Source organism: Girardinichthys multiradiatus, chromosome 18 (genome assembly GCF_021462225.1).
Source record: "Girardinichthys multiradiatus isolate DD_20200921_A chromosome 18, DD_fGirMul_XY1, whole genome shotgun sequence".
Taxonomy (NCBI): Eukaryota; Metazoa; Chordata; class Actinopteri; order Cyprinodontiformes; family Goodeidae; genus Girardinichthys; species Girardinichthys multiradiatus.
Genome location: NC_061810.1, coordinates 50,662,875 through 50,688,744, shown reverse-complemented (window position 1 = coordinate 50,688,744; position 25,870 = coordinate 50,662,875). Strand labels below are relative to the sequence as shown.

The 25,870-nt window shown below is 41.3% G+C and overlaps 3 protein-coding genes across 4 annotated transcripts; all 3 read left to right on the top strand.

The window, feature by feature from the left end:
• Positions 1-1,357: 1,357 nt before the first annotated feature.
• LOC124884729 (olfactory receptor 52N2-like) lies at positions 1,358-2,066 on the top strand. The gene is given in 2 exon segments (XM_047392776.1): positions 1,358-1,767; positions 1,769-2,066. Coding segments are annotated over 2 exon segments (708 nt in total).
• A 7,766-nt stretch (positions 2,067-9,832) lies between these two features.
• Positions 9,833-13,736, top strand: LOC124884500 (olfactory receptor 52N2-like). The gene is made up of 3 exons (XM_047392438.1): positions 9,833-9,875; positions 10,048-10,108; positions 12,659-13,736. The coding sequence occupies exon 3, from the start codon at positions 12,699-12,701 to the stop codon at positions 13,662-13,664; it is 966 nt and encodes a 321-aa protein (XP_047248394.1). The 5' UTR covers positions 9,833-9,875; positions 10,048-10,108; positions 12,659-12,698; the 3' UTR covers positions 13,665-13,736.
• Positions 13,737-20,644: 6,908 nt separating this feature from the next.
• or55e1 (odorant receptor, family 55, subfamily E, member 1) lies at positions 20,645-25,090 on the top strand. Of its 2 annotated transcripts, XM_047391899.1 has the most exons (3): positions 20,678-20,767; positions 22,929-23,130; positions 23,424-25,090. In XM_047391899.1, the coding sequence occupies exon 3, from the start codon at positions 23,437-23,439 to the stop codon at positions 24,421-24,423; it is 987 nt and encodes a 328-aa protein (XP_047247855.1). In that variant the 5' UTR covers positions 20,678-20,767; positions 22,929-23,130; positions 23,424-23,436; the 3' UTR covers positions 24,424-25,090. The 2 variants fall into 2 exon arrangements, with proteins under 2 accessions (XP_047247856.1, XP_047247855.1); XM_047391900.1 differs by lacking the exon at positions 22,929-23,130 and having other exon boundaries at positions 20,645-20,767.
• The last annotated feature ends 780 nt before the right edge of the window (positions 25,091-25,870 follow it).

The following is a 25,870-nucleotide window of genomic DNA, read 5'->3' as shown; positions in this document are numbered from 1 at the left end:
CCGCAAAGTTTTATACAGGTTATAATTCGGCCAAGAACATACCTGTTTTCTTCAGTCTGTCGGTTATGTTGTTCAATACTACGCTGGTATGCACTGTCAAGCTGCGATGCAACATTCGTTGTCCCTAGTAAAGCTAACTTGATAGCATTATCCACATGTGATGCACCACTTTCGTGTTTTACCAGCCTTTCTGACAGATTTTATCTTTACCTTCTTGAAAAATGGTAAAGTTATCTGGTCGATGTGGTCCCAAATGTTTCATTTCCAATTTCTCCTCAAATGGCAAGGTGCAAAATCGAACGGTCGTTAAGTAGTCCACACGATTCATCATTAGTAGCCTACTGTATTTATATTTCGTATCAGTCCCTCATTAGCTAAAGAACAGCTATCGCAAAGGGAATGCCCGCCCTTTTGTATAAACCAATGGGAACACTTCAGGGGCCCTGGCCGCCTGGCCCTACTTACAAAATTAAAGTGCACGTTGAGCACGCGCATGCGCAACAGTTTGTCCAGCTCATAACAGTGCACGTACAGGGCCAACTCTGCTGTGCCCCACCGAGCGAAAACTGGCGAGCAGCATAAGCACAGAGACAAATTCACACACTACTACGCTATTACCTTAAGCTCAATCACATTATTGTGTCTGATATATAAAAGAAATTATAAAAATGTATATTTTATATCTGATTTATTAAAAAAACATATATCTTCTTGTACAAAACAGCCCCACTGGTGGGGCCGTGCCCCACGGGCCCCTAATGCAAAAACGCCACTGCACACACTCATTCACACACCTAAGGGCAATTTAGAGAGACCACTTAACCTAAAAGGCACGTCTTTGCACGTTGGGAGGAAGCTGGAGTCCCCTGTGAGAACCTATGCATTCATGGGGAGAACATGCAAACTCCATGCAAAAAGACCCCTGGCAGGGAGTTGAACCCAGGATCTTCTTGCTGCAAGGAAACAGTGCTACCAACTACAACACTGTGCAGACCTGGTCCAGAGTGTTCTCACCTTAAATGGGACAAAAGTTGGCAAAAACGTTGCTAAAGTTAAGTTAACCCATTAAGTCAATCAAAGCTGGAATCGAATCCACAACCCTCAGATTGCAAGACAACCACTTTTCTCACTGAGACACAGTACCCTGTTGGCAAAATCCTCAGTACCTTGAACTGGAAAGCAGTTCTCATGGATGAATGGTTGGATGGATGGATGGATGGATGGATGGATGGATGGATGGATGGATGGATGGATGGATGGATAATTGGCCATTAAGAATTTAATATTGACTTGTTTCTTTTGTTTGTTTTTCAGGTTGATCCTGACACTCCGGACCAGCTGGGTTTGGTAGATGACAATGGAACCACTGAAGGACAACATCTCCTCACATAAATACTTTATCTTCAGTGGTTTCAGTGAGCTTGGAACGCTGAAGTCCTTCATTTCTAACCCCTTTTTGATCCTGTTTGTTGTGTCTCTGTTTGCCAACTCCCTGCTGATCTATGTGGTTGTCTCACAGAGAAGCCTCCACTCACCGATGTACATCCTCATTGCCTGCATGGCATTGGTTGATATGAGCCTGCCACTGCTTCTCATCCCCAACCTATTGCTGAATGTGTTGTTCAACTGGAGGGGAATCTCTCTAAGTGGCTGCCTGGTTCAGATGTTACTCATTCACACGTTAGGAGCATGTCAGTCCGGTCTTCTGTTCTGGATGGCATTGGACCGATACTTTGCCATCTGCAGGCCCCTTTCCTACCATGAGCACGTCTTTGCCCAGATTCCTCAAGTTTGTGATTCCAGTTCTGATCAAGGATGTAATCATGGTATCAGTGGTTGTGATTCTGGCAGGATCATTGTCGTACTGCTTAAAGAATGCGATAAATCACTGTATCTGTGAGCACATGGCTTTGGTGGAGCTGGCCTGTGGAAACACTGCCATCAATAGTCTCGTTGGGTTATTAGGAATCTTCTTGGTCATTATGGTGGATTTCTTCTGCATCACCACTTCATACATAGTCATATTCCGCTCTGTGCTACGCTCAGGTCGACTCAACACAATCTGAAGGGTTTCCTTTGATAGAAAACTATTTAACCAATCTGAATAATAAACTAAATTTGACTGCCCTGTTTATACATAACATCAAGATCGTGGTCAGTAATGAAGTCATTGATTAAAAATGATTTTCCTGACAGAGATCTAATGTTCAATAAAGCCAGTTTATATGACTTAGTTGCTGATATTAACTCTGTGTCTGGTTGTACCTGACAGTTTATGGCTTTTGTTGATTGTTTATTACTGTCTCTTATCCTTTTAGCTTTGTTCTTTCTGTCACGTATAAGCACAGAGATTTTACAACTATCTCCTATTAGGGGCCCAAGTTTTTCCTGGACATGCTCATTTCTGATAGAGTTACCACTGGGGCCCAGACTGTATCACAGAGAAGTGATTTGAAGGTCCTGATTAGGAGGAGATAGATTAGGAGGTGGTGGAGGTCTGCGGCATTTGAAAGATGCTGGTTTAGTAGCAGGGCCTCGGCCACGGGGGATGTTGAATGGAGAAGATGTCAGAACCATTTGGGTCCCGATCTTAAGAGCTCCTTTCATGTCATCAGAATCCAGTAAAACAAAAAGCAGGCTCAGTGGGGAGATGGGAGAGTTCTGTTCGATGGGGAGACCTCTCTTTCTCAGCCAACTGGCCAGTTGTTTCTGCTGGAGCTGTTGGAGGAAGCGTTATCATTGTTGTTGATACTCCATGTTCTCTGCTGAAGGTCGAAGCTGCTGGTGGATTATTTACTGAATAGAAGAGATTAGATGTGAGACGTCTGGCTCCTGGCTTGTTCAAACAGAAACCATCTTGCTTGAAGAGTTGTCGTTTTTCCCAAAAAATATTAAAGTTGTTGATGAAGTTCACAGATGTAGTAGCACATGTTTTTTTTCAACCATTTATTAATCATCAGAAGACTCAAAAAAACCTCATCTCCACAGAAAATCGGTGCAAAGGGTCCTCTGAGAAACACCTTGATATTGAGACCTCCAACAATATTCAGAAGACGAGTGAAATCCTCCTTCAGTCCTTCTGATTTTTTCTTAGCTACGTCATCCATGGCTCCACAGTGTATAATAAGGTTTTCTAGAGACAGGCGCTTTTCTGTGATTGCAAGAATATTCTCTGAGATATCAGAGACCACGTTACTGGTACCAATCAGAACTTCTGTGTTTTTCTTGTTGCAGAAGTTTTTAATCCCATCCACAGCTGTGTTGCCCACTATTAGGGTTCTTGGTCTGGTGGGGCGCTTTTTCTCTGGCAGCTTAGGAGAAAACTGTTTAGAATGAAGGTTGTTCTCAAACCTTTTATTGTTCTCAGAAGATGGATCATTTTCCTGGTTTTCATTCTGTAGTGGAGCAAATCTGTTCTGGAGGAGAACTCCATTATTTCCAGCTGTCTCACTCCTATCAGTTGTTGTGACAGCAGCTCGCTGTCGAAGTCTCCTTTTCTCAGGGGAAACGGGGACATTTCTCTGTAATTCTGGCCATTCTAATTTATTTAATTGCTGAGATCTTCCAGTGAGTCGTCCACCTTGATTTTTTGGGCATGCCCCTAAAACATGCCAGGGGGGTCTGCTGGTAGGTTTATTCTCAGTGTTCTGATTGACGGCTGAGTTGTTGAGCTGGCTGTCACTGTTTGGGATCACAGGCAGAGTTGAATCATCGTTGTACCTCATATTCACCTCCACATTCACTTCTAGTCCATGGATTTTCATCTCCAAAACAGCCAATTTCTGTAAAAGTTTGTCTACGTCCTCTGCGGTGAAGGGAGGCATTTGTGCTGATTAGCTTACGTCGACTTGTCCTGCTTTCGGATTCAATTCTAAAAACATCAAAATCCTTTAGAAAAAAAATAATAATAAAAATAATCCCTGGGAGTCGCTGGTAAGAAGTAGTTTTAGTCCAACTTTTCTGTAGTCTCTTTGACCTGGATGAGCTTCTAGTGGAGGATGTCTGGGTTGATGGTGTTGAAGGCTGAGCTGAAGTCCACAAACAGGATCCTGGTGTACATCCCTGGGTGGTCCGGGTGATGCAGTATGAAGTGTAGTCCCAAGTTGACTGGATCATCTGCCAACCTGTTTGTCCAATAAGCAAACTGCAGGAGGTCCATCAGGGGGCCTGTGATGTCCTTCAGGTGCTTCAACACCAGTCACTCAAAGGATTTCATGACCACAGACATCAGGACGAGAGGCCTGTGGTCTTGACTGTAGTGATTTTGACTGTAATTTAATTCTGTGATGTTGGGTTTCTTGGGTACTGGAATCATGTTGGTGTGTTTGAAGAAACCAGGTAGGTTTCTTCAGATGTATGGTTCTAGATCTGCCAATAATGGTCGAATCTATTTGAGAATCGACAGCTGTTGGACGGCTAGAAGGTGGCCTATAGGGTTCAACACCGCATTTTTAGGCTAACCTAACTCTCGCTAACTTAACCAAACCAAACCAACTCTTAATACATTCAGGGAACGAGGAGTCACAGCTGGAATCCCTGAACAAAAACACTTTCCCCTCTGCATCTCATTCTCCCAGAGGGCGTTGCCTCTCCTGTCTGACTTGTTGGTATGATGGACAAATTCTTCAAACTTTGATTCAGAGCTGACTACGATCTGCCGTTTGTGTATCTGCCGATGGAGAGCAACCTAAGTTAAGTATGATCTGCTGCCCAATCTACATGCTAATACACATAGGCTAACTGTACTACGCAGAGGCGTCCAGACGTCCCTCTCCCCAGGCACCTCCTTCAGCCCCTCCGGTGGGAGCCCAAGGCGTTCCCAGGCCATCCGAAAGACATAGTCCCTCCAGCGTGTCCTGGGCCTCCCCCCGGTGGGACGTGCCTGGAACACCTCCCGAGGAAGGCGTCCAGGAGGCATCCGGTATAGATGCCCGAGCCACCTCAACTGGCTCCTCTCGATGTGGAGGAGCAGCGGCTCTACTCCGAGCCCCTCACGGATGGCCGAGCTCCTCACCCTATCTCTAAGGGAGTGCCCGGCCACCCTACGGAGGAAGCTCATTTCAGCCGCTTGTATCCGGGATCTCGTTCTTTCGGTCATGACCCAAAGTTCATGGCCATAGGTGAGGGTAGGAACGTAGACCGACCGGTAAATCGAGAGCTTCGCTTTTTGGCTCAGCTCTCTCTTTACCACAACGGACCGGCACAGCGACCCCATTACTGTGGCAGTCTCACCGATCCGTCTGTCGATCTCCCGCTCCATTCTTCCCTCACTCGTGAACAAGACCCCGAGATTCATCTTCTATACCGCTTATTCCATAGTGAGTCATGGGAAGCTGGTCTCCAGCAGTCTACAGGCAAGAGGCGGGGTACACCCTGGACAGGTTGCCAATCCATCGCAGGGCAACACAGAGACAAACAGGACAAACAACCATGCACACACTCATTCACACATAATGGTAATGTAGAAAGACCAATTAACCTAACAGTCATGTTTTTGGACTGTTGGAGGAAGCCGGAGTACCCGGAGAGAACCCACGCATGCACGGGGAGAACATGCAAACTCCATGCAGAAAGACCCCCGGACTTTCTTGCTGCAAAGCAACAGTGCTACCCACTGTGCTACCGTGCAGCCCTACGTTCTCTCCAAGCGAAGTGGTTTTCCTCACGGCCTGGAGAAGAAGAAATGGAACCAAAGTTCTGCACGCTGATGCATGCCGACCCAGCATAAGCTACCTCACAAAGCGGCTAATGAGGAGCCGCAGCGCACCTTTGTTCATGCCCACCACGTGGCCGGACTGGACCAACTTCGCTACCCAAACTAGCGACCATTGGACCTCCTGTCTCCCTTATTCAGAACCGTTCACATAAGAGGTGATGTTTGGGCAGAGAAATTTTGTTTATGATGAAAGTATCTGAATATTGTTAATTTCATGATATTTTGCTTTGCTTGTGGTGTGACAGCTAAGCTACTTTAAGTGCTAGCAGGCTATCTGCTCAGTTAATGTGAACAGGCCTCTCAGCTTTGAGGCTAGTTATTTTTTCTGTGTTGTGTTTAAAGTTAAGAGAAATTTTATTTAATGGCTGGTTTTAAACAGATCGGCCATAACGCGCCATCAGCGCTCATATGCATCTTAATCTTTGTATTAACCCATTTAATCCCAAAAATATCCAAATCATGTGTCTTCGGTATCTCTTTGAAACAATCAATAATAATTTTTACAAATTTTCATGAAAAAGTGTGTGAACAAGTGTGTTTTATGATCGGTCACAATTGTGACAGATGGGATACTGTGTTGTATCAACCATTGGACAGATTGAATATAGCTCTAATTGACCCGTGCAGTGTGTGTGTTTCTGTGTGTAAAATTAGGTCGAAAGTTAGGTAGCAGCAGAAAGTAAGGTAGAACAGTTTGCCTATGTGAATTAGCATGTAGATACATTGTGTTATCCCACCGGTCACTATTGTTGGCGGTGACATGTTTGTGAGTTCTATGACCACATTAAACAAAGTTGAGTAATTGCAAATGCATATCTCAATACTTGACACCTTAGACATGATGTGTACCAAAAGTCTGTGCCCTATCTTTATGTCAACATATTTTACTAACCATTTCTTTGGGAGCTTTCTTACTGCCATCCACTTCTCTTGGTGCAAACAGGAAGTAAATATCTCTAGTCACGTGACAATTTACCGTAAACATGCGACACTGCACATATTTCATTGAGACCCCTTATTATTTCAATATCTGCTGGAAATGCATTGACAGATACCTTCAGCAACATTTTTAATATCCTTAGAAATGAAATATTTTTTTGGGGTCACTATTGTGACGGGTGGGATTAAATTGGTATTTTAAGGTACAAGATTTACTTTAAATGCGTGGTGCACATGCTATAAGCTTTTCTTTGTTAGCTACAACCGCTAATAGCTATTGCTAGAGCCAGGCAGGTCAAATATTTACACAACTCGTCACCATCTTTTGAGAGTCTATATACGTCCCTCGTCACCATTTTAGTAGTCCTTTTAGTAGTCATTTTAGTAGTGATTCCCAATCTAGAAAATAATATTCCTTAAATATTATTTTACTAAATAAGAATATCTAATTAAACAACATTGAGAATTAATTATCCAAAAAGGTTATTGGTTTCTAAACTCAAAAATAATACTTCCTTAAATATCATTTTTATAAAATAGGGATGGCACATTATACTACATTTAGAATCAATTATCCAAAAAGGTTAATTTCTAACTCAGCAATCATTCTTTAAAATATTATTTTATTAAAATGTTTTATCTACTCTTTTTTACAGCAAGAAGTTAGTTAGTTAAGAAGTTAGTTCTAAAACTAACTAAAAATCTGTTCTCATTTCCAAGTTACTCAAGATAAACTTTGGCTCTCAGAGAGATAATACTGAATCGTAATATTGCATCATTTGTTTGGTCATGGTTTTCAACCATTTTTATCGATTTTCTTGTTCCTTCATTTGTACATAGTTCATTAGTTTGCTTTATTCCTTCATTTTGTTTGGTAGTTTTAGCTGAATTGTTTTAGTAAGTTTGTTAACTGAAATATGTTTAACTTGGAGTTGAATTGTTTTTGTTAAAAAATTCTTATATTTTAAGGAGAAGTTATTGTGAATTTATTCCATGTGCGTGCAGAGTTTGCTGTGAAGAGATGCCAAAGCTTTAATCACTCTTATTGATCATCTATCGTCATAATACCACCGCCATATTAAGCTGGTATTCCCAGGACAATACTTGACAGACCGAATGGTTATTTAATTAAATATTATAGTATAGCCCATCTTTGCAACACCTTCTCCGGCGGCACAGTTTGCACATTTAACCCCCACCCTTTGAGCTATTGTTTTTCTGACTGTGCAAATTTTTAGACTTGTAAAAACCAGTCAGTCAGTCAGTCATTTTCTACCGCTTATTCCATAGTGGGTCACGGGGAAGCTGGTGCCTGTCTCCAGCAGTCTATGGGCGAGAGGCGGCGTTCACCCTGGACAGGTCTTGTAAAAACCATCCCAAATAAATTAGTTGACAACAGACTGCCAGCAATGAGAATCATATACTGAAATTAGATTTACACATAAGAGGTTGACTCAAAAGTCATATACCACATATAACTTTTGACTTTTTACCACAAATTCTAAAACCCAAGTAAGGATTCAAAAACACCTCTGGAATCTCAGACACAAAATAATTAGGAACAAAAAATCCCAGTGTCCAAAAAAATAAGAAAATAAAACTAAATGTGAGTCCACTTAGAATCCTACAGTCCTCTCAACAAAGAATGTCTAAGAAGGAAAACAGTGGTCCACGATGGCTGATGCTACCCAAGGTAAGACAGTGTGGCCTGGTGGATGATCCCGTTACCATGGCAATGCCAGCCAGGCGAGGACTCACTCTCCGACTGAAAGCTCCAAGGGAAAAACCAGCCTGCACAAGACATGCAATAATTACATTTCAAAACAACATTTTCTAACTTTTGAAACAACACACTAACCCTTTAAGACCGAATGGGAGCGCCAGCACTCCCATTTGCATATATATTTTTAATTGCCTGTAGAATTGCAACCAAATAAAACAGCAATTTTTTTTTTTTTTGGAAATGAAACTAGAGAGTTAAACGTAAATATTCTACTCACAATGTGTCCCAGAGCACTGTTTTTTCCTCCAGAAACCTTTGCAGAAATCCAGTAAAAAGTGCAAAACACAAACATTATAATACAAACCACTGTGTGCTTCCTACATCGGAATATGCGTCATGACATCGGAGGATGAGCTATCACGTGGTTTGCCTGCAAGCCAATGCCCGCAACAACCAGAGGTAATGTGATTTCCTGGGTCTTTTTTCTCAGGAGTTGTAGTTTTTCGGTGGTACACTTCGCTAGCTCAGCTCTGCAGGAGGAGAGACCACAGCTCTAGGTTTGGATGCAGTTTCGCAGAAGCTCCCATTGATCATCTTCATGGCCTGCCATCCTCTACTCCACGTTCTATCCATCTTCAACTTGATATAAATATTTGCTAATGATTAGACAGTCAAGGTATCAATTTTCTGTACTTCTGTACTGATTACCTATTGTTTATTATTCTAATAAACGTCTAAATTCGTCTTTGTGCTGTAAATATCTAGAACGAGTTTACCTGATGATAATAAAAGAAAAATAAGTAGGTTCACCACTGTTTAATAGTTATTGTAAATGAATCATGCAGTTGTAAAGCAACATCTCTGGCCTAATGCAGGTTGGTAAAGAATAAAATGTGAAATAATGATTTAAACTTTTCCCGCTAACGGATCTAGAGCAACTCTAACTAGCGGGAAAAACCAAGATAAGTACAAACAAGATGTTTCATTACCTGAATGTTGGTGTAGAAACCAAAAACAAGACTAGAGGGATCCTGACATGCTGGACACCTGAAGACATGTTTGCAGGAAGAAAATGACAAAATAACACCTAAAACTCTTTATTTCTTCATCTCCTTGAGTGCCAGATCAGCTTAAATGTAGGGGGAAAACTGCACTGAAACAACTTATGGTGGATTGTGTGGAGGAATGGATGGATATTAGCCGAAGAAATTAAACTAAGGGGACAAATTAGCAAATAATTAACCTTGGCTTCAAACTGTAAAGAACACAAACAAAGGAAATGAAAAACATTATTCCAGTATTTAATGACATTATATTAGTTGATTTTTTTGTACATATTTTAGGTTGTAATCAGGCAGCAACGGGCTCTATTTTTTCTGCAGCCAATGGCAGCTTCTGACAGAGGATATAAAGGTGCTGAGTCAGTGGCTTTCTGTTCACTGCTGGGTGAAGAAGGCATCTTCAGCCTGCAAAGATAATGTCACAAATTCCAACCAGGTGAAACAGCAGAGCTTCATCGACTCCCAGTTTAACCATTAAATCATTTCTGATGTTTTCTGTTTATTCTTCTTATGTTTCAGAGACGTCAGTTTCTAGGACAAAGGCAGCTGATCTGTAAACAGATTTGATCATTTCCCAAAATTCTGTGATGATTTCTGTGTTTTTTCAGGATTTTTGTTGATGTGAAGTTAAAGTCTGAAGAACCTGCATCTTCGTCTGCTCTTCCTAAGGTTTGTTACATGTTTGAATGAATCTTACTCTGCAGAATTTCATTGATTTATGACCAGTTTCCACAATCTTCTGTGATTCTTTTGAGTCAGAAATTTAAAACCACAGACCATGGATTTGGAGTCAATTTGTTTTTTAAAGGAGAGAAGATGTTAAGGAATTTCAAACAGAAGTCGTATTTAAACTCAGGACCCAGTATTTTTATGAGATTTGATATAAGACACAATTTTCCTTTGTAGATAGATAGAGCAGATAGATAGATAGATAGATAGATAGATAGATAGATAGATAGATAGATAGATAGATAGATAGATAGATAGATAGATAGATAGATAGATAGATAGATAGATAGATAGATAGATAGATAGATAGATAGATAGATAGATAGATAGATAGATAGATAGATAGATAGATAGATAGATAGATAGATAGATAGATAGATAGATAGATAGATAGATAGATAGATAGATAGATAGATAGATAGATAGATAGATAGATAGATAGATAGATAGATAGATAGATAGATAGATAGATAGATAGATAGATAGATAGATAGATAGATAGATAGATAGATAGATAGATAGATAGATAGATAGATAGATAGATAGATAGATAGATAGATAGATAGATAGATAGATAGATAGATAGATAGATAGATAGATAGATGTTTTTGCTGAATTCATCATTTACTTTTTTCTGTACTTCAGTTCAGACTGTTCAAAGTGACTCGCAGTGGTTTATTATTACTGGTGTGAAAGAGGCCACACCATAAAACAGGAATTTTTACTGATACAAATGTAAATTGTAAATTGAAATTGTTTTAGTGATTAAGCCAGTTCATTTTTCATAGGAATATACTTTAGCACCAGTTTTGTTGCAAACTCAACACATTTTAGGTAAAACTGCTGCAAATTCTTGCTGCCTCATTATGAAGTGTATATTCTGCATCATTTTTGGTTTACATTTTAACTTGAAACCGCTGTGTTCTTGGCATAAACCAAGTTATTATTTTAATGTTTAAGCTTAACTAGTGTTTATTACCAACATTAGCTGATAAGTTGAAAAGACTAAAACTGTAACAGACAGTGGAAACGTTTCCACTGGCAAATGGGAATCAACCACCCTATGAGATAAAGACCAGTAAAGCTCATTTTAACTGACCAGAGTATAACTGGGATATTGACCAACAGGGGGTTAAAACAGAGACATGATAGGACTTCATGGATGGCAAAAGATCCAACTCCAGAGGAAAGTTCCTTCAGCACCTGCACCCTCACCCAGCATTAATTACAGTTACAGTAATAATGGTGGCATTAAATGAGCTAAACCAGTGGTCCCTGAGTCCAGTTTTTGACACACCAGAATCCAATGAATTATTTATAATTGGGCCCCTGTAGAATTTAGTTTATTAGCACATGGTTATTAACTGGTTTGAATCAGCTATGTTGGGGCAGGGACACATCTAAAACATGCAGAACAAAAGGCCCTCAAGTACTGGAACTGGACCCCACAGAGCTAAGCTGTCGACTAAACACCAGAGGGTTGTGGGTGGGTCAGAGACAGATCTTCTGGACTGGTTGGGGTTCTGATAGGGGTCTCAAACTGAAGGAGAGTCATGTTTCTCAGCCTCCCTGGGAGCATCTATGCTGAGGTAGAAGGAGGAAGAGCCCATCTAAGAGTCAAACTTCACCTGCAGTTTTTATTCTGGTTGAGTTGAAACAGGTAACAACACTGGAGGATTCAGAGGAGAACACCACAAGTTATCCTAAAAGTAGACTCTTCAGAATCAGAAGGTATCAGGCTGCTTCTGTGTACATCTGGAATAAGTGGTTGGTTTGCAATGATTATGGGGTGAACTCTTCATAGAATCTTAAAAAGTCTCAGCAGTTTTTTACATTGATATATAAATAGTTTGACGGGTGTTGGACTCTACCAGAACTTATGAATATCTATGTGGTGATTTCCCTGTTTGGGTTGGGAATAGGCTTGAATGAGCAAACCCCTTCAACAGGAGCTCATGCAAGTTAAATTGGCACTTCTATCTGCACTCAGCCAGAAAGTTGGTAAAGAACATCTCTAAGTGCTACAGCAGTGATGAAGATTAAAAGGTATTTGGTGGTAGTTCTCCTCTGATGAAGATTTGTTAACTTTGGGGAAAAGCAAGGACTGAAGCTGATAATTTATTAAATGATCTCAACTATGATCATGAGCCATGAGTGAAAGAAAGAAATCACAAATTTAACCTGCATGAGGAAACGTTCTACAAGAGATGTTCAAATTCACAGTTAGCTGTTTAGTGAGAAGTTCAGTCAGGAGGAACTCAGGGTAGAGTCATTGTCCCTCAAACCAAGAGGAGTGAGCTGAATTGAACACCTTGCAGACATTCCAAGGAAGGTGTTTCATCCCAGGGAATTGCTAGGAGGTTAGGAGGGAGACCCTGGATATTTAGAGGTGTTGTAGTTTTGAACAGATTTTATTGTCTCATGGATGGACGGACGGACGGACATTGAGAAATAATATTGACTTGTTTGTCTTATTGACTTGTTTTTCAGGCTGATCCTGACACTCTGGACCAGCTGGGTTTGGTAGAAGATGACAATGGAACCACTGAAGGACAACATCTCCTCACATAAATACTTTATCTTCAGTGGTTTCAGTGAGCTTGGAACGCTGAAGTCCTTCATTTCTATCCCCTTTTTGATCCTGTTTGTTGTGTCTCTGTTTGCCAACTCCCTGCTGATCTATGTGGTTGTCTCACAGAGAAGCCTCCACTCACCGATGTACATCCTCATTGCCTGCATGGCATTGGTTGATATGAGCCTGCCACTGCTTCTCATCCCCAACCTATTGCTGAATGTGTTGTTCAACTGGAGGGGAATCGCTCTAAGCGGCTGCCTGGTTCAGATGTTCTTTGTTCACTTTCTAGGAACTTGTCAGTCCACTCTGCTTCTCTGGATGGCATTGGACCGATACTTTGCCATCTGCATCCCTCTCTGCTACCATGAGTACATGTCTTTGCACAGATTCCTCAAGTTTGTGATTCCACTTTTGATCAGGAATGTCATCATGATATTGATGGTGGTGGTTTTGGCAGGATCATTGTCGTATTGCTTCAAGAATGTGATAAACCACTGCATCTGTGAGCACATGGCTTTGGTGGAGCTGGCCTGTGGAAGCACCAACATCAACAGTCTGGTTGGGTTGATGACAGTGTTCCTGGTCACTGTATTTGATTTCTTCTGCATCACCACTTCATACATAATCATATTTTGCTCTGTGCTACGCTCAGGTAAATCTAGTGGTAAAGCTCTGCACACCTGCATGACTCACATCATCGTCATGGTCATCAGTTTGACCTTTGTACTCACAGCTTTCTTGTCATATCGGATCAGAACCAGCCTCCCAGCTGCTGGACGACTTTCTGTTAGCATCATGTACCTGTTTCTTCCAAGCTGTTTCAACCCCATCATCTATGGCATCAGAACCACTGAGATCCGACAACATATCTGGAGGACCTTGTCACCTTGCTGGCCAGTACAAACTGTGAATTGTTGTTGAAAAACTAATTTAATTGTTACAGCTCCACATCTGTTTGGACTCATATTTATCAATAAAAACTGTTCAAACGTTTGCTTTCTAGTGTTGCAGTTTTAATAGGATCTTCCTGTATGCAATTACTGACAGCAGATCAAAACTTTATGATTGAGACCTTTTTGTAAGGAACCACTTTAACTCTAAACGTTGAGCCCATGCAGTCGTGATAGTCGATGTAGAACATCTCGGGAATGATTCTGACCCATTATGGAGTTGTTTTTATACCTAATTTGCTTCGATCAGGCAGGCTCATGGTGGAAACAAACTTAAATGATTAAAATTATGCTCGCTAAAACCAGAGCAAAAACAGGACCCGGTCCGAAAACATGACGAGAACAAACCACGGAAACAGAGGTTCTGACGTGTGTTGGTCCACTCTCTGCAGCCGTAACAGCTTAAACATCTATGGGAAGGTTTCCACAATATTTAGAAGAGTGTTTATGGGAATTTTGGTCAAGTCCAGTGATCCTGGACAAGAAGACCTAGGTCACAGTCTCTGCTCCAATTCATCTTAAAGGTGTTCAATCAGGTTGAGGTCAGGGCTCTGTGCAGGCCAGTGAAGTTCTTCTAAACACAAAACTTGCCCATTAATGTCCTTATGGACCTTGCGATTGCACTGGTACAAAGTCATTTTGGAACAGGAATGAGCCATTTCCAAATGTTCCCGAAAGGTCGAGAGCAGAATCTTACACAAAATTACTTGCTTCAGCAGTAAGAGTTCCAATTAGCTGACAAAACCCACATGGACCAAAAAAACCTAAATTCTGATGAACACATCCTACAACCCTTTATGATACTTTCCTGTAAGGCATAGTTCCTGATCCAATGAAACAAAATGTATAACCTAATCTGTACAGATGTAGTGGGCTAGGAAGAGGTCAAACCGGTTGAACCTTAGTTCAGCCAAGGCTCAACCAAGACGCAACCGAGTCCAAGACAGTTCAAGCAGGCATCCTCAAGACCATCCAGCTGTCTAGACCTGGGTTCAGCAACCTTCACAATCCAAACGGTCATTCTCACCATCGGTCCCACTAATTAACATTAATAAATAATCTAATTAGGTTTCAGAAAAAAGAAAAATGTAAACATTTCCAAAAAGAAAATGAAAGAACTCATATTTATGGAGGAATTAAAATTGCCATGTAGTTTCCAACCCACTGCTTGTATCTATACATGATTTCATTCTGTTGTGGAAATTTCATCCAAATCTAGTATGAAAAGAACAGCTCAGGTCTTTCTCATATTTGTCCAGAGTTCTGAGGATCCTCTCTGTACTGTAAAGGTTCCTGTGCCCTGATCCAGACCATCTCCTACTGTTCACAGCACTATGAGCATGTCCTCAGCTGCAGTCTTAGCAGCTGAAGTCCACACCGAGTCCTCCTGCAACCAATTTCTTCTCTTTAGAGTCCTTCACTGCTTTTAGTTACTACTTCATTCTAGATCCACACATCCTCACCCCTGTCTGGGCCAGAACATCAATCAAAACCAGCCACTGACCCAGTATTAGGGTCAAAAACACTAGAGCATCTAATGAGATAAGGGTCATCATGAGGGCTTGTATCAGTCTTCAAGACTTGTTCCAGCTGCAGTGGAGGTCAAGAATGTCTTGCCTCCATCAGCTTCAGCAAATACCATTAGGGAGCTCGAGGAGGCTGTCCCTCCTTCACCTCCAGCTACCACTGGGGTCCTGTTGGACATCCTTCATTCTGTTCTCCTTGGCTTGGCCCACTCCCCTGAACTCCAGAGCTATTGTCTCATCTGTAATAATTTGGTTTCATTGTTGGTTCTCCACAAACATCCTCTGCATGTTTACAAGCTGCAGCTTGTGTCATCATCAGGAAACATGTCAGAACTGAAACTGGGTGAATGAAGCTGCTTTCCTTGTCTTTGATCCACACATGGATCCAGCTATGGTTCAGTGAGTGAGGAGCACAGATGCAGGAGGATTTGTAACAAACTGCTGTGTTTGCTGATAATTGAGTTAGAGAGCAGGGCATAGATCTCATCAGAGCTGCAGCTCGGGGACTCCCAGTGGTCTGACAGAAAAGACTAATTAAGCCAACCCAATAAAGAACGCCAGCGTCCTCCTGTTGGGACCCAGCCATGGATTTCAACATTAAACTCCGGTACAGACTATTCTGGAACTTTCAAAATAAATTGCACTTAACTGACTTCCAGCAACTGAGGGAAGGGGGGTAACAGCGGACTTCCCATGATGCCACTGCCCGCATAAACCCCCCCACTTCTCCCACAAGTCTTTCTGTTCCACACGGCCTTCCAGAGGGACCAGATAGGGGAGACAAGCGCGCTGATGTCTCTTTGCGGGCAAAAAAAAGACATAAACTCTTCAACTGGATCCAATAATAGACCCAAATATTATTTGATAAAATATTAAAATATTAATATTAAATATTAAATAATATTCTCAGATTCATAATCCCAACACTCCTCAGGGAAAACTGAAGTCTGCTGCTCAGACCTCTGAGCCAATTAACTTCACCGAAACATGACAACCAATGGAGGGCTGAAAAACTGGACTTTTCTATCTCAACGTTAGGAAGGGAGAGTTTATGGAAACAGGGAGGATACACAGTTTTAAACTGATGTGACCCTGAAACACACAACCTCGATCATCAGCTTAATGGAGAAAGATTTCAGGTTGCTCAGTGAATTTGTAGTGATGAGGAGTGATGATTACATGGAGAATGAACTCTGTAGAGTCTGTTTGTCTGATTTAAACCGACTGGAGCCAATCAGAGCGCTGCTGCCTTCAGGGTCCTTCATCCTGGGGGACGTCTGGACATCGGCTATAAGGCGAGCTGAGAGGAGATGGTGTGTCTTGATGAGGAGACGATGCCGCAGCAGGTAGGAGCTTTAACTCAGTTTTTGGTTTTCAAAGTAGTTTTACTTCCCTCTGAATGTTTTCGGAGAGCAACTCAGGTTTAGGTCTTTGAGCTGAGATCAGAGATTGAATCTGGTTTTATTGTGTATGCTGCATGCTTGTTTAGTAACTCCATGTTTACTCCAGTGTTTTCATTTTATTTTATCTGAAATATAAAGTCCTACTCAGCAGAACATGTTGATTAAATCTTAACAAACCATCTGGTACCTGCAGACCCAGTAGAAGTGTGTGGTGGTGTATTTCTCTGTCCTCTCATTGTTTTCTCTCGTGACTTCTTCTGTTGATTGATTAATGATGGATTGTGTTTAGGTATCTGACGTTTTTAACAGGATTAAAATGTTATTTACTTAAAGCCTTCAATTGAATTTTATTTGCTTTCAGTTATTTACTGATTATTAGGATTTTTAACTAGAAAATGTAAAGACAAAATTACATGTGGATTTAAATGCATTTGTTTTTATTCGATTTGTCATAATTTCAGACCTGATTTTTTTTTCTACTAAACAAAAAACATTTTATTTTACTGATTTTTACTCCTCTTCAGCATAGAAATAAAGAGGAAAAAACATTTTGCTAACTCCTGTTTTTATTTGTGTTTTCTGATGTCCATTGCATGACTAAATGAGCGTACAATGCCATGAAAACTTCAAAAGAAAAAGCCACACTTTTCACATAGACTTCAAGTAATAACTAACTAGGCATGACCTCAACATTTGAAACCGGCTGTCTGTATATCTGTGTATTTGTGTACAGATCTGAATACCGACTTTAAACTGTATGATTGTGGTTAATGTAGTTAAAAAAGTCCAATACTTCTTAAGTAATTTATCATAGAACTTCCATATGCATTGCCAAGCTTTTGATTATAGTTAACTAAACATGTTCCAACTGATTGTACAGTAACTGGTTGGTGAAGCATCAGCTTGCTGGGTGTTTTCATGTAATCTCTCATTTTCAACCAGCTGCCTTGAAGCAGTTTCAGTGTGGCTCAAAGGTCAGGTGGATGTTGTATTTGACATAAAGATGTGTTTTTCTTCTGCTGTACGACTGCTTGCATCTGGTGACCTCTACCTTCCCATTGTAATTTTGGATGTGATCAGCCATCTCATGCTGTGCTTAGGCAGACCCTATAGGTCCTGAACTTGTCTTTACTTCTCAGCTATCTTGCTGTCCTAATTTGATCGGATCAGATAACTCTCCATTTACAAGCAGTTCAAGGAAGTCTGAGACTTTATACTCTAAAAAACATTATGGAAAAAATAAATTAGTTGTGAAATCAAAATTTAGCTAGAAAATGCATCTTCCTTTGCTTTTGCATGGTAACTAAATAATTATGTGTTGGCTGATAAATCTCATCTCCTGACTTGGATAAATATTCAACTTTGAAAAAATAGATAGAAAATATTTTCTGGAAATACTTTAAATTATACTGAGGGCATTTTTATTAGGCTACCATGAACATCAATTTTTTTATGCGAAATACAGGTCCTTCTCAAAATATTAGCATATTGTGATAAAGTTCATTATTTTCTATAATGTCATGATGAAAATGTAACATTCATATATTTTAGATTCATTGCACACTAACTGAAATATTTCAGGTCTTTTATTGTCTTAATACGGATGATTTTGGCATACAGCTCATGGAAACCCAAAATTCCTATCTCTCAAAATTTGCATATTTCATCCGACCAATAAAAGAAAAGAGTTTTTAATACAAAAAACGTCAACCTTCAAATAATCATGTACAGTTATGCACTCAATACTTGGTCAGGAATCCTTTTGCAGAAATGACTGCTTCAATGCGGCGTGGCATGGAGGAAATCAGCCTGTGGCACTGCTGAGGTCTTATGGAGGCCCAGGATGCTTCGATAGCGGCCTTTAGCTCATCCAGAGTGTTGGGTCTTGAGTCTCTCAACGTTCTCTTCACAATATCCCACAGATTCTCTATGGGGTTCAGGTCAGGAGAGTTGGCAGGCCAATTGAGCACAGTGATACCATGGTCAGTAAACCATTTACCAGTGGTTTTGGCACTGTGAGCAGGTGCCAGGTCGTGCTGAAAAATGAAATCTTCATCTCCATAAAGCTTTTCAGCAGATGGAAGCATGAAGTGCTCCAAAATCTCCTGATAGCTAGCTGCATTGACCCTGCCCTTAATAAAACACAGTGGACCAACACCAGCAGCTGACACGGCACCCCAGACCATCACTGACTGTGGGTACTTGACACTGGACTTCTGGCATTTTGGCATTTCCTTCTCCCCAGTCTTCCTCCAGACTCTGGCACCTTGATTTCTGAATGACATGCAGAATTTGCTTTCATCCGAAAAAAGTACTTTGGACCACTGAGCAACAGTCCAGTGCTGCTTCTCTGTAGCCCAGGTCAGGCGCTTCTGCCTGCTGTTTCTGGTTCAAAAGTGGCTTGACCTGGGGAATGCGGCACCTGTAGCCCATTTCCTGCACACGCCTGTGCACGGTGGCTCTGGATGTTTCTACTCCAGACTCAGTCCACTGCTTCCGCAGGTCCCCCAAGGTCTGGAATCGGCCCTTCTCCACAATCTTCCTCAGGGTCCGGTCACCTCTTCTCGTTGTGCAGCGTTTTCTGCCACACTTTTTCCTTCCCACAGACTTCCCACTGAGGATGCCTTGATACAGCACTCTGGGAACAGCCTATTCGTTCAGAAATGTCTTTCTGTGTCTTACCCTCTTGCTTGAGGGTGTCAATAGTGGCCTTCTGGACAGCAGTCAGGTCGGCAGTCTTACCCATGATTGGGGTTTTGAGTGATGAACCAGGCTGGGAGTTTTAAAGGCCTCAGGAATCTTTTGCAGGTGTTTAGAGTTAACTCGTTGATTCAGATGATTAGGTTCATAGCTCGTTTAGAGACCCTTTTAATGATATGCTAATTTTGTGAGATAGAAATTTTGGGTTTTCATGAGCTGTACGCCAAAATCATCCGTATTAAGACAATAAAAGACCTGAAATATTTCAGTTAGTGTGCAATGAATCTAAAATATATGAATGTTAAATTTTCATCATGACATTATGGAAAATAATGAACTTTATCACAATATGCTAATATTTTGAGAAGGACCTGTAGATACTCACTCCTCCCGTTCGCCATGCTTGTCTCGTCTGAAGACTGAAGCTCATTCATTTCACGCTAAGAGTTGATATTTCAGTGTCATTGAATAATAAGAAACCAATCTGTAACAAGCACAATTAAAACGACAAAATCCAGTTTTTCTTATTGGTTTAGACCCAGAAATACGTGATGTTAATGTGCTGGTTTCTGTTCAGTCTTTGTAGATGAAGGAGGTTCTGCACCCGGCTACGCCACACATAAAATGGCTCCAACACACAGATGAGGCTTTGTGTTGAATGAAACTGTAGATCATAAACTCAACTGCCTTTAATCCCAAACTGGTCATAAAGATGGAGATATCTTTCAGAGTAAGATTATGTGTGTCTTTCAGTGGCTTTTAAATGAACCTTTAGGACGATTTAAAATCTGATTCCTTCAGCCAAGCTAAGACGTCTGTCCTGCAGAAACAAGAGGCTGTTTTATTGAAGAAAAACCCTTCTGGAAAATGTCTCCAACAAACTGAACAAGCTTCAAGGTCAGAAGTTTGGTATGAAGTTTCTCTGATGGACTTAAAGTTTCTTGTGTATGTTTCTGAACTCGGTCAGAAGATCATCGGTTGGTTTTAAACAGAAATTGTTAATAATATTTTATTTCTCTCATTTGGTGCTCTGCTGTCAAAATGTTTGCGGTCTTATGTGACATGGAGCCAGAAACGATCAGAGACCCTCTTGTAGCGCCACCAGGTGAAAACCTTCAGCATGGCTGTTTGAAGCTGAACCGAAGTTTAAAACTCCAAATCATTTCTGCTGCTGAGTTTTCTTTTAATTCCTGCTGATGTTAGTCAGTCAGCTCCTTTTTCTGATATTTAGAATTAAGACGCAGCTTTAAATTTGAAAAGGATGCTTTGAACAAGAAAAAAGTCTTTATGAATGATGTTTTTATGGTGTTTTGTGTCTGGGCGTCCAGGCTGGTGACGGTTCTGTTTGTAATCGGGTTTAATTTAACCTGTTTTTATTGTCAGCAGTAAATGCATCACCAGCAGCCTGAAACCAGATTCGTCTGGATGACTGGAAACCAGCAGAAGTAAGAGACCCTTCATGTTCTTAATATTATTCAAATACAGACAGGAAACGCAGGAAAGCCTGTTTTTTTCCTTTGACTTTTTACTTTAGTGCCAACATCATTTTGTCACATTATTCCCATATCTCTGTTCCAACTGTTCCTGGAATGTGTTTCTGCCTGAAATGCAGGAACAAATAAATATTAACAGCAACATGTGCCAGGAACGTTTCATAGAAACATCTCAGAAGTGAAGAGAATTACAGCAAAAAGGACTGATTTTCAGCGTCAACTTCCCTTCTTAACGAGCAACATCAGATTGAAGATCGAGCGATATTTCCCAGGAAAGTCCTTCTGAAAGATTCTCCAACCTATTTGCGTCATCAAAGCTGATCTACAAACGAGGTGCTAATTGGAATGCGTGTGAAAAATCAGCGCAACTGCGAGCGCAAACGTTTAGCGTGTCTGCCTTCATGAATATGCAAAACATATGATAATGACCCAAATGAGCAAATTCATGGGAGGAGGAGATGCAAATGTCATCCCTTACCACCCGCAAAGCGATTTTCAATGCCTCAAATTTGCGTGTGGATTTAGCACGTTTTAAATGCAGGTGAAAACTGGGACGCAAAAATGTCTGCTGTCACTGTGGCCAGAAGGAGGCATAGATAAAAAGACAGATGATGTGGAGAGAGAATTTTCTGTACATGTGCCACCAGATTTGGGTTGTCAGAAATAAAAATATTAAAAACAGATGAGAATAGAGGATTCTATGTTGGATTATCTAAACTCTGATTAGGAGCCGATCACAAACAGAAGCCATGATATTTCTCCTATGATAAAACTCCTTGCAACATTCAACATCATTCCAGTGTAACATCGCTGTCAGAGATCATCTGCTGAACGCACACAAACCTGATCATGGCAAAATGCGCACATAACTGATCAAGTGCGCACATCATGCAAAAGACCCACTGTGCTTTGATGCTGATAATTTAATTAATAGGAAAGAAGTAAAGACATTATGAGGCAGATTAAATCCTGCATTTGCAAACTGGATGCTAAAATCACAGATAAAAAATCATTTTAAGACAGCTTTTCCTTCTGCTGACAAAGACAGTGTATGTTTTAACCTTATCACTAAACTAAACACATTGCTTTATTGACAGTAACGTTATGTCATTGCAGGGCAATCGCAGCTGGATCAGTTTGATTATGTTGTTTAAATGTGAACATATGCCAGGGGAGGGTTTTACTTATGCAGTTAAAAATTGTTTTGTGTCACCAAAAATCAAACACATTGTATATTGTTACAAATATTGGAAAATGATTTAGTAAATTTAGTAAAATCATTGGAAAAAATTTATTTTTAAATACATAAATGTTCGATTTCACTTTTTTTTGCAGGACAGTTATGTGACGCTATGATTAAAAATGAGCAAAGCTATAACATAGAGATTGCCAACCCCTAAAACAATCTATTTTTATGTTGCTAATATTATGTTCAGGCTTAAATATTGTGGCTATTTATGATAAACTCTGAACTCTTCAAACATAAACTCTCAACAAAACAACAGAAGCCGGTGAGTCTCAGAAAATGATTAAAAGATCAAGGGAGACAAATTAATTAACAGACATTTTTGTCTTTTATATTGTTAATATTGATTGGCCAATTTGTTGCGGGGCTGAGAAATAATCTCGTCAGGGCAGATGACAAACATGCTGTAAGTAGCACAACAAAAGTGAACTAACTGTAACAGTCCAGAAAAGCGAGGGCTGAACAGAACCGAAGGAAAAAATCAGCGTCTGGATCATTTATAATGATGCAGCGTAACAATCCTTGTATATTTCTAGCAACACAGCAGAGGATCTGTTTGTTTTTCCTCTTGTTCCAGCCGGTAGCACATTCAGCTTCCTCACTTAAGTAGGGCGGTCTGCACCTGTTATCCATTGCAGCACAATCTTTGAAAATCGCATGAAACACGCCCACTTATTGCACGTGCAATTTATTTATAGTACACGCAAATTACCACCCGCTATTTGGGATCTTTGAATATCAGGCCGCTAGAGTGTCAGGATTGGCTATAAACGGAGTAGGTTCAGTCCATTAAACGTCTTCAACCACTTATCTGAGAGACGGGGCACAGCTTCAGAAGTGTTTACCAGACCATGTCTTTCTCCTCAGCTACCTCCTGCAGATCATCTGGGGGATTCAGGGATGTTTCCAGGGGCTTTGTTAGATATGATCTATCCAGAAAGTCTTCTCATGGAGGGACATGCACAAAGGCAAACCTCAGGTGGACAGTATCCTTCTCAGAAACCTTTTCAGCTGGCTCCTTTAGATGAAGAGATGGCTCTACTCTGAGCTCTTCACCCTCCCTGTGAGTGTAAGTCAGTTTCAGTTGGTTCAAGCATCACCTTCCATGCAGAGCTCCTAAATCCTCAACTTTAGCAGCATCTCAATTCCCCAAACCATTGCATCTTCAGAGGGGTTTGGCTCACTAGAAAAGTTGTTTTGTACATAAGAATGGGGCAAAGGGTTGGGTCTGAGGAAAGGTAAAACAGATGATTAAATCACAGCAAGGAATCAAGAGGGAATTAAAAAAATACCTCAGAGGTGAGACTTTTCTGGTTTTCTGGTTCATGTACTGCATGTCCATCTCCTTGTTCTTGTTTCCAGGTGAGGCAGAGCCATGTTGGAGGCTCCAATCACCAGGAACGTCTCCCACACCAACTTCCAGTTGAGATGTTTTCCCGAACTACGGGGACACCGTTGGATTCTGGCGCTTCTGTTCTTCCTCTGCTTCCTGTCTGTGCTGCTGGGAAACTCAGTGCTGGTGTACGTCATCCGCAGGGTGGAGAATCTGCACAGTCCCATGTACTTCCTCATCTGCATGCTGTGCATTGTGGACACCCTGGCGGTCACCACCATCCTGCCCAACATGCTCCTGACCCTGTTGTTCAACTGGAACCACATCTCTCTGGCTGGCTGCCTCATCCAGATGTTCTTCACCCACTTCCTGTCCTCCCTGGAGTCCACGCTGCTGATGGCGATGGCGCTGGACCGCTACGTGGCCATCTGCAGGCCGTTGCACTACATGGACATCATGAACTCGTCCATGTGCCTGAGGCTACTTCTCTTCACGCTCTTGCGCAGTGTCTCCATCATGTCAACATTGGTGGTTCTGGCCAGTTCTCTGTGGTTCTGCCACTCCAACACCATACAGCACTGTTACTGCGACCACATGGCGCTGGTCAAACTGGCGTGCGTCAGTACAGAAAAGAACCACGCAGCTGGCTTGGTGGTGATTATCTGTTTTGTGGGTGTGGACATCCCTATCATCTTCTTCTCCTACACGAAGATCCTGAATGTCGTGCTGCGAGCAGCAGCAGCGAGCGATGAACGCCTGAAGGCATTTCACACCTGCACTACTCACCTGATTGTTATGATGTGTTTCTACCTGGTGGGGACCATCACCTTCCTGTCTGGCAGCCTGAACATTCCCATAGCGACAGGCATCAACACCCTAATGGGGTACATCCTGATCCCAGCAACTGTCAATCCGATCATCTATGGCGTTCGCACCAAAGAGATCCGCTGTGGCCTTCAGAGGCTGTTTAAACTCAGAGCAAGGAATGTCTGGTCTCTGAAGGTTTCTCCTAGAAAAGGACAAACGTGACTGACTGAAGAGTTAGTGAGACCATTCCATCAGGAGCAATAATCCAACGTTTAGTTTCAGTACTTCCACTACATTGTCAAAAGTAATAGCTTGTCTACCTTCATTTTTAGTCCACAGGGATATGATTTCAGGCCATCCTTTGAAGCTGCAACAGCTTCAGGAAGGCTTTTGACTAGGTTTAGGAATGTGCTTATCGGAAGTTTTTACCCGTCCCCCAAAAGCGGAATTGTGAGGTCAGAAATAAGGTCTGGCTCTCAGCCTCTACCATAATTCATCACAAAGGTGTTTTGTCAAGTTGAGGTCAGAATCAAACTTACTTATCCATTTCTTTGTGGACCTAACTTACAGGAAACAGGAAGGCGCCACCTCCAAACGTTTCCTAGAAAGATATGGGCATTAAATAGTCCACTGCTCCGGAGTCCGGTGATTGTGTGCCTTAAAACACAGCATCCAATGTTAATCATTCCACTTGGTGATGTAAGACTCGGATGCAGCAGTTTGGATAATGCTTTCCAAGCAGCTCTCTAGAACTCTTGGTGAACTAATCTGAAGGCCACATTAAATTTGGAGGTCTGTAGTTATCCGCTCAGTAGAATGTTGGCGACCTCCCAGTCACTTCAATCCTGTTATTATAACACTAACCGTTATATATATATATATATATATATCCATTCATGTTCTAGACCTGCTAATCTTCGCAGGATCACAGCGGTCTCCAGCAGTCACTGGGTATGAGGCAAACCCGGGACCACCGTGTTCAGGAGCACAGCCTCTTGAACACGGGTCGCGTGCTTAAACCCCTACACAACCAGCACTGCACCCGGATGCAGTTTGATTTAAAGAAACCTTAAAGCTTCTGTGTGAAATGTGAGGCATGACGCTTTTCAGGAACCACCCAAGATTGGCTTCACATCATATTTTCTTATAAGGTGTCTTGATCAACTGTATCAGAGACTGAGGTCCAACTAAACCAGAACTGTTAACTCTCCAGAGTGGGTTGAAAAAGCTACTATCAAATGTTTGAAGTTAAAACTGTTTCATGTGGTAAATTTTGTTAGTTACTTAATTTGCTCCTAACAGGATTCATTTTATGTTAAAATACCTAACTATTAAAAATGTTGTTGTGGGATCAGTTCGGGTTTTCTTCAGCATTTCTACTACTGGTCCGAACACAGCAAACTGCTACAGTCCCACGCAGACACACTCTGCTGGAAGGTTTCCATGCAGCACACCTTTTTCCACAGGAATTCAACAGGTAACACCCCTGTTCACAGTTTTCTGAGAATTATCTGTAGGAACTATCAGAGCACTGGATGATCTGAGCTTAATACAAGCTTCAGTTTAAAATATAAGCTTTAACATCTCTGATTAAATCTGCAAATATGTTTGACAGCATAAACCAAATACAGGGGTTGGACAATGAAACTGAAACACCTGGTTTTAGACC

Coding starts and splice junctions, on each gene's coding strand:
- LOC124884500 (XM_047392438.1), top strand. CDS start 12,699: ATGACAATGGAACCACTGAAGGACAACATCTCCTCACATAAATACTTT.
- or55e1 (XM_047391900.1), top strand. CDS start 23,437: ATGTTGGAGGCTCCAATCACCAGGAACGTCTCCCACACCAACTTCCAG.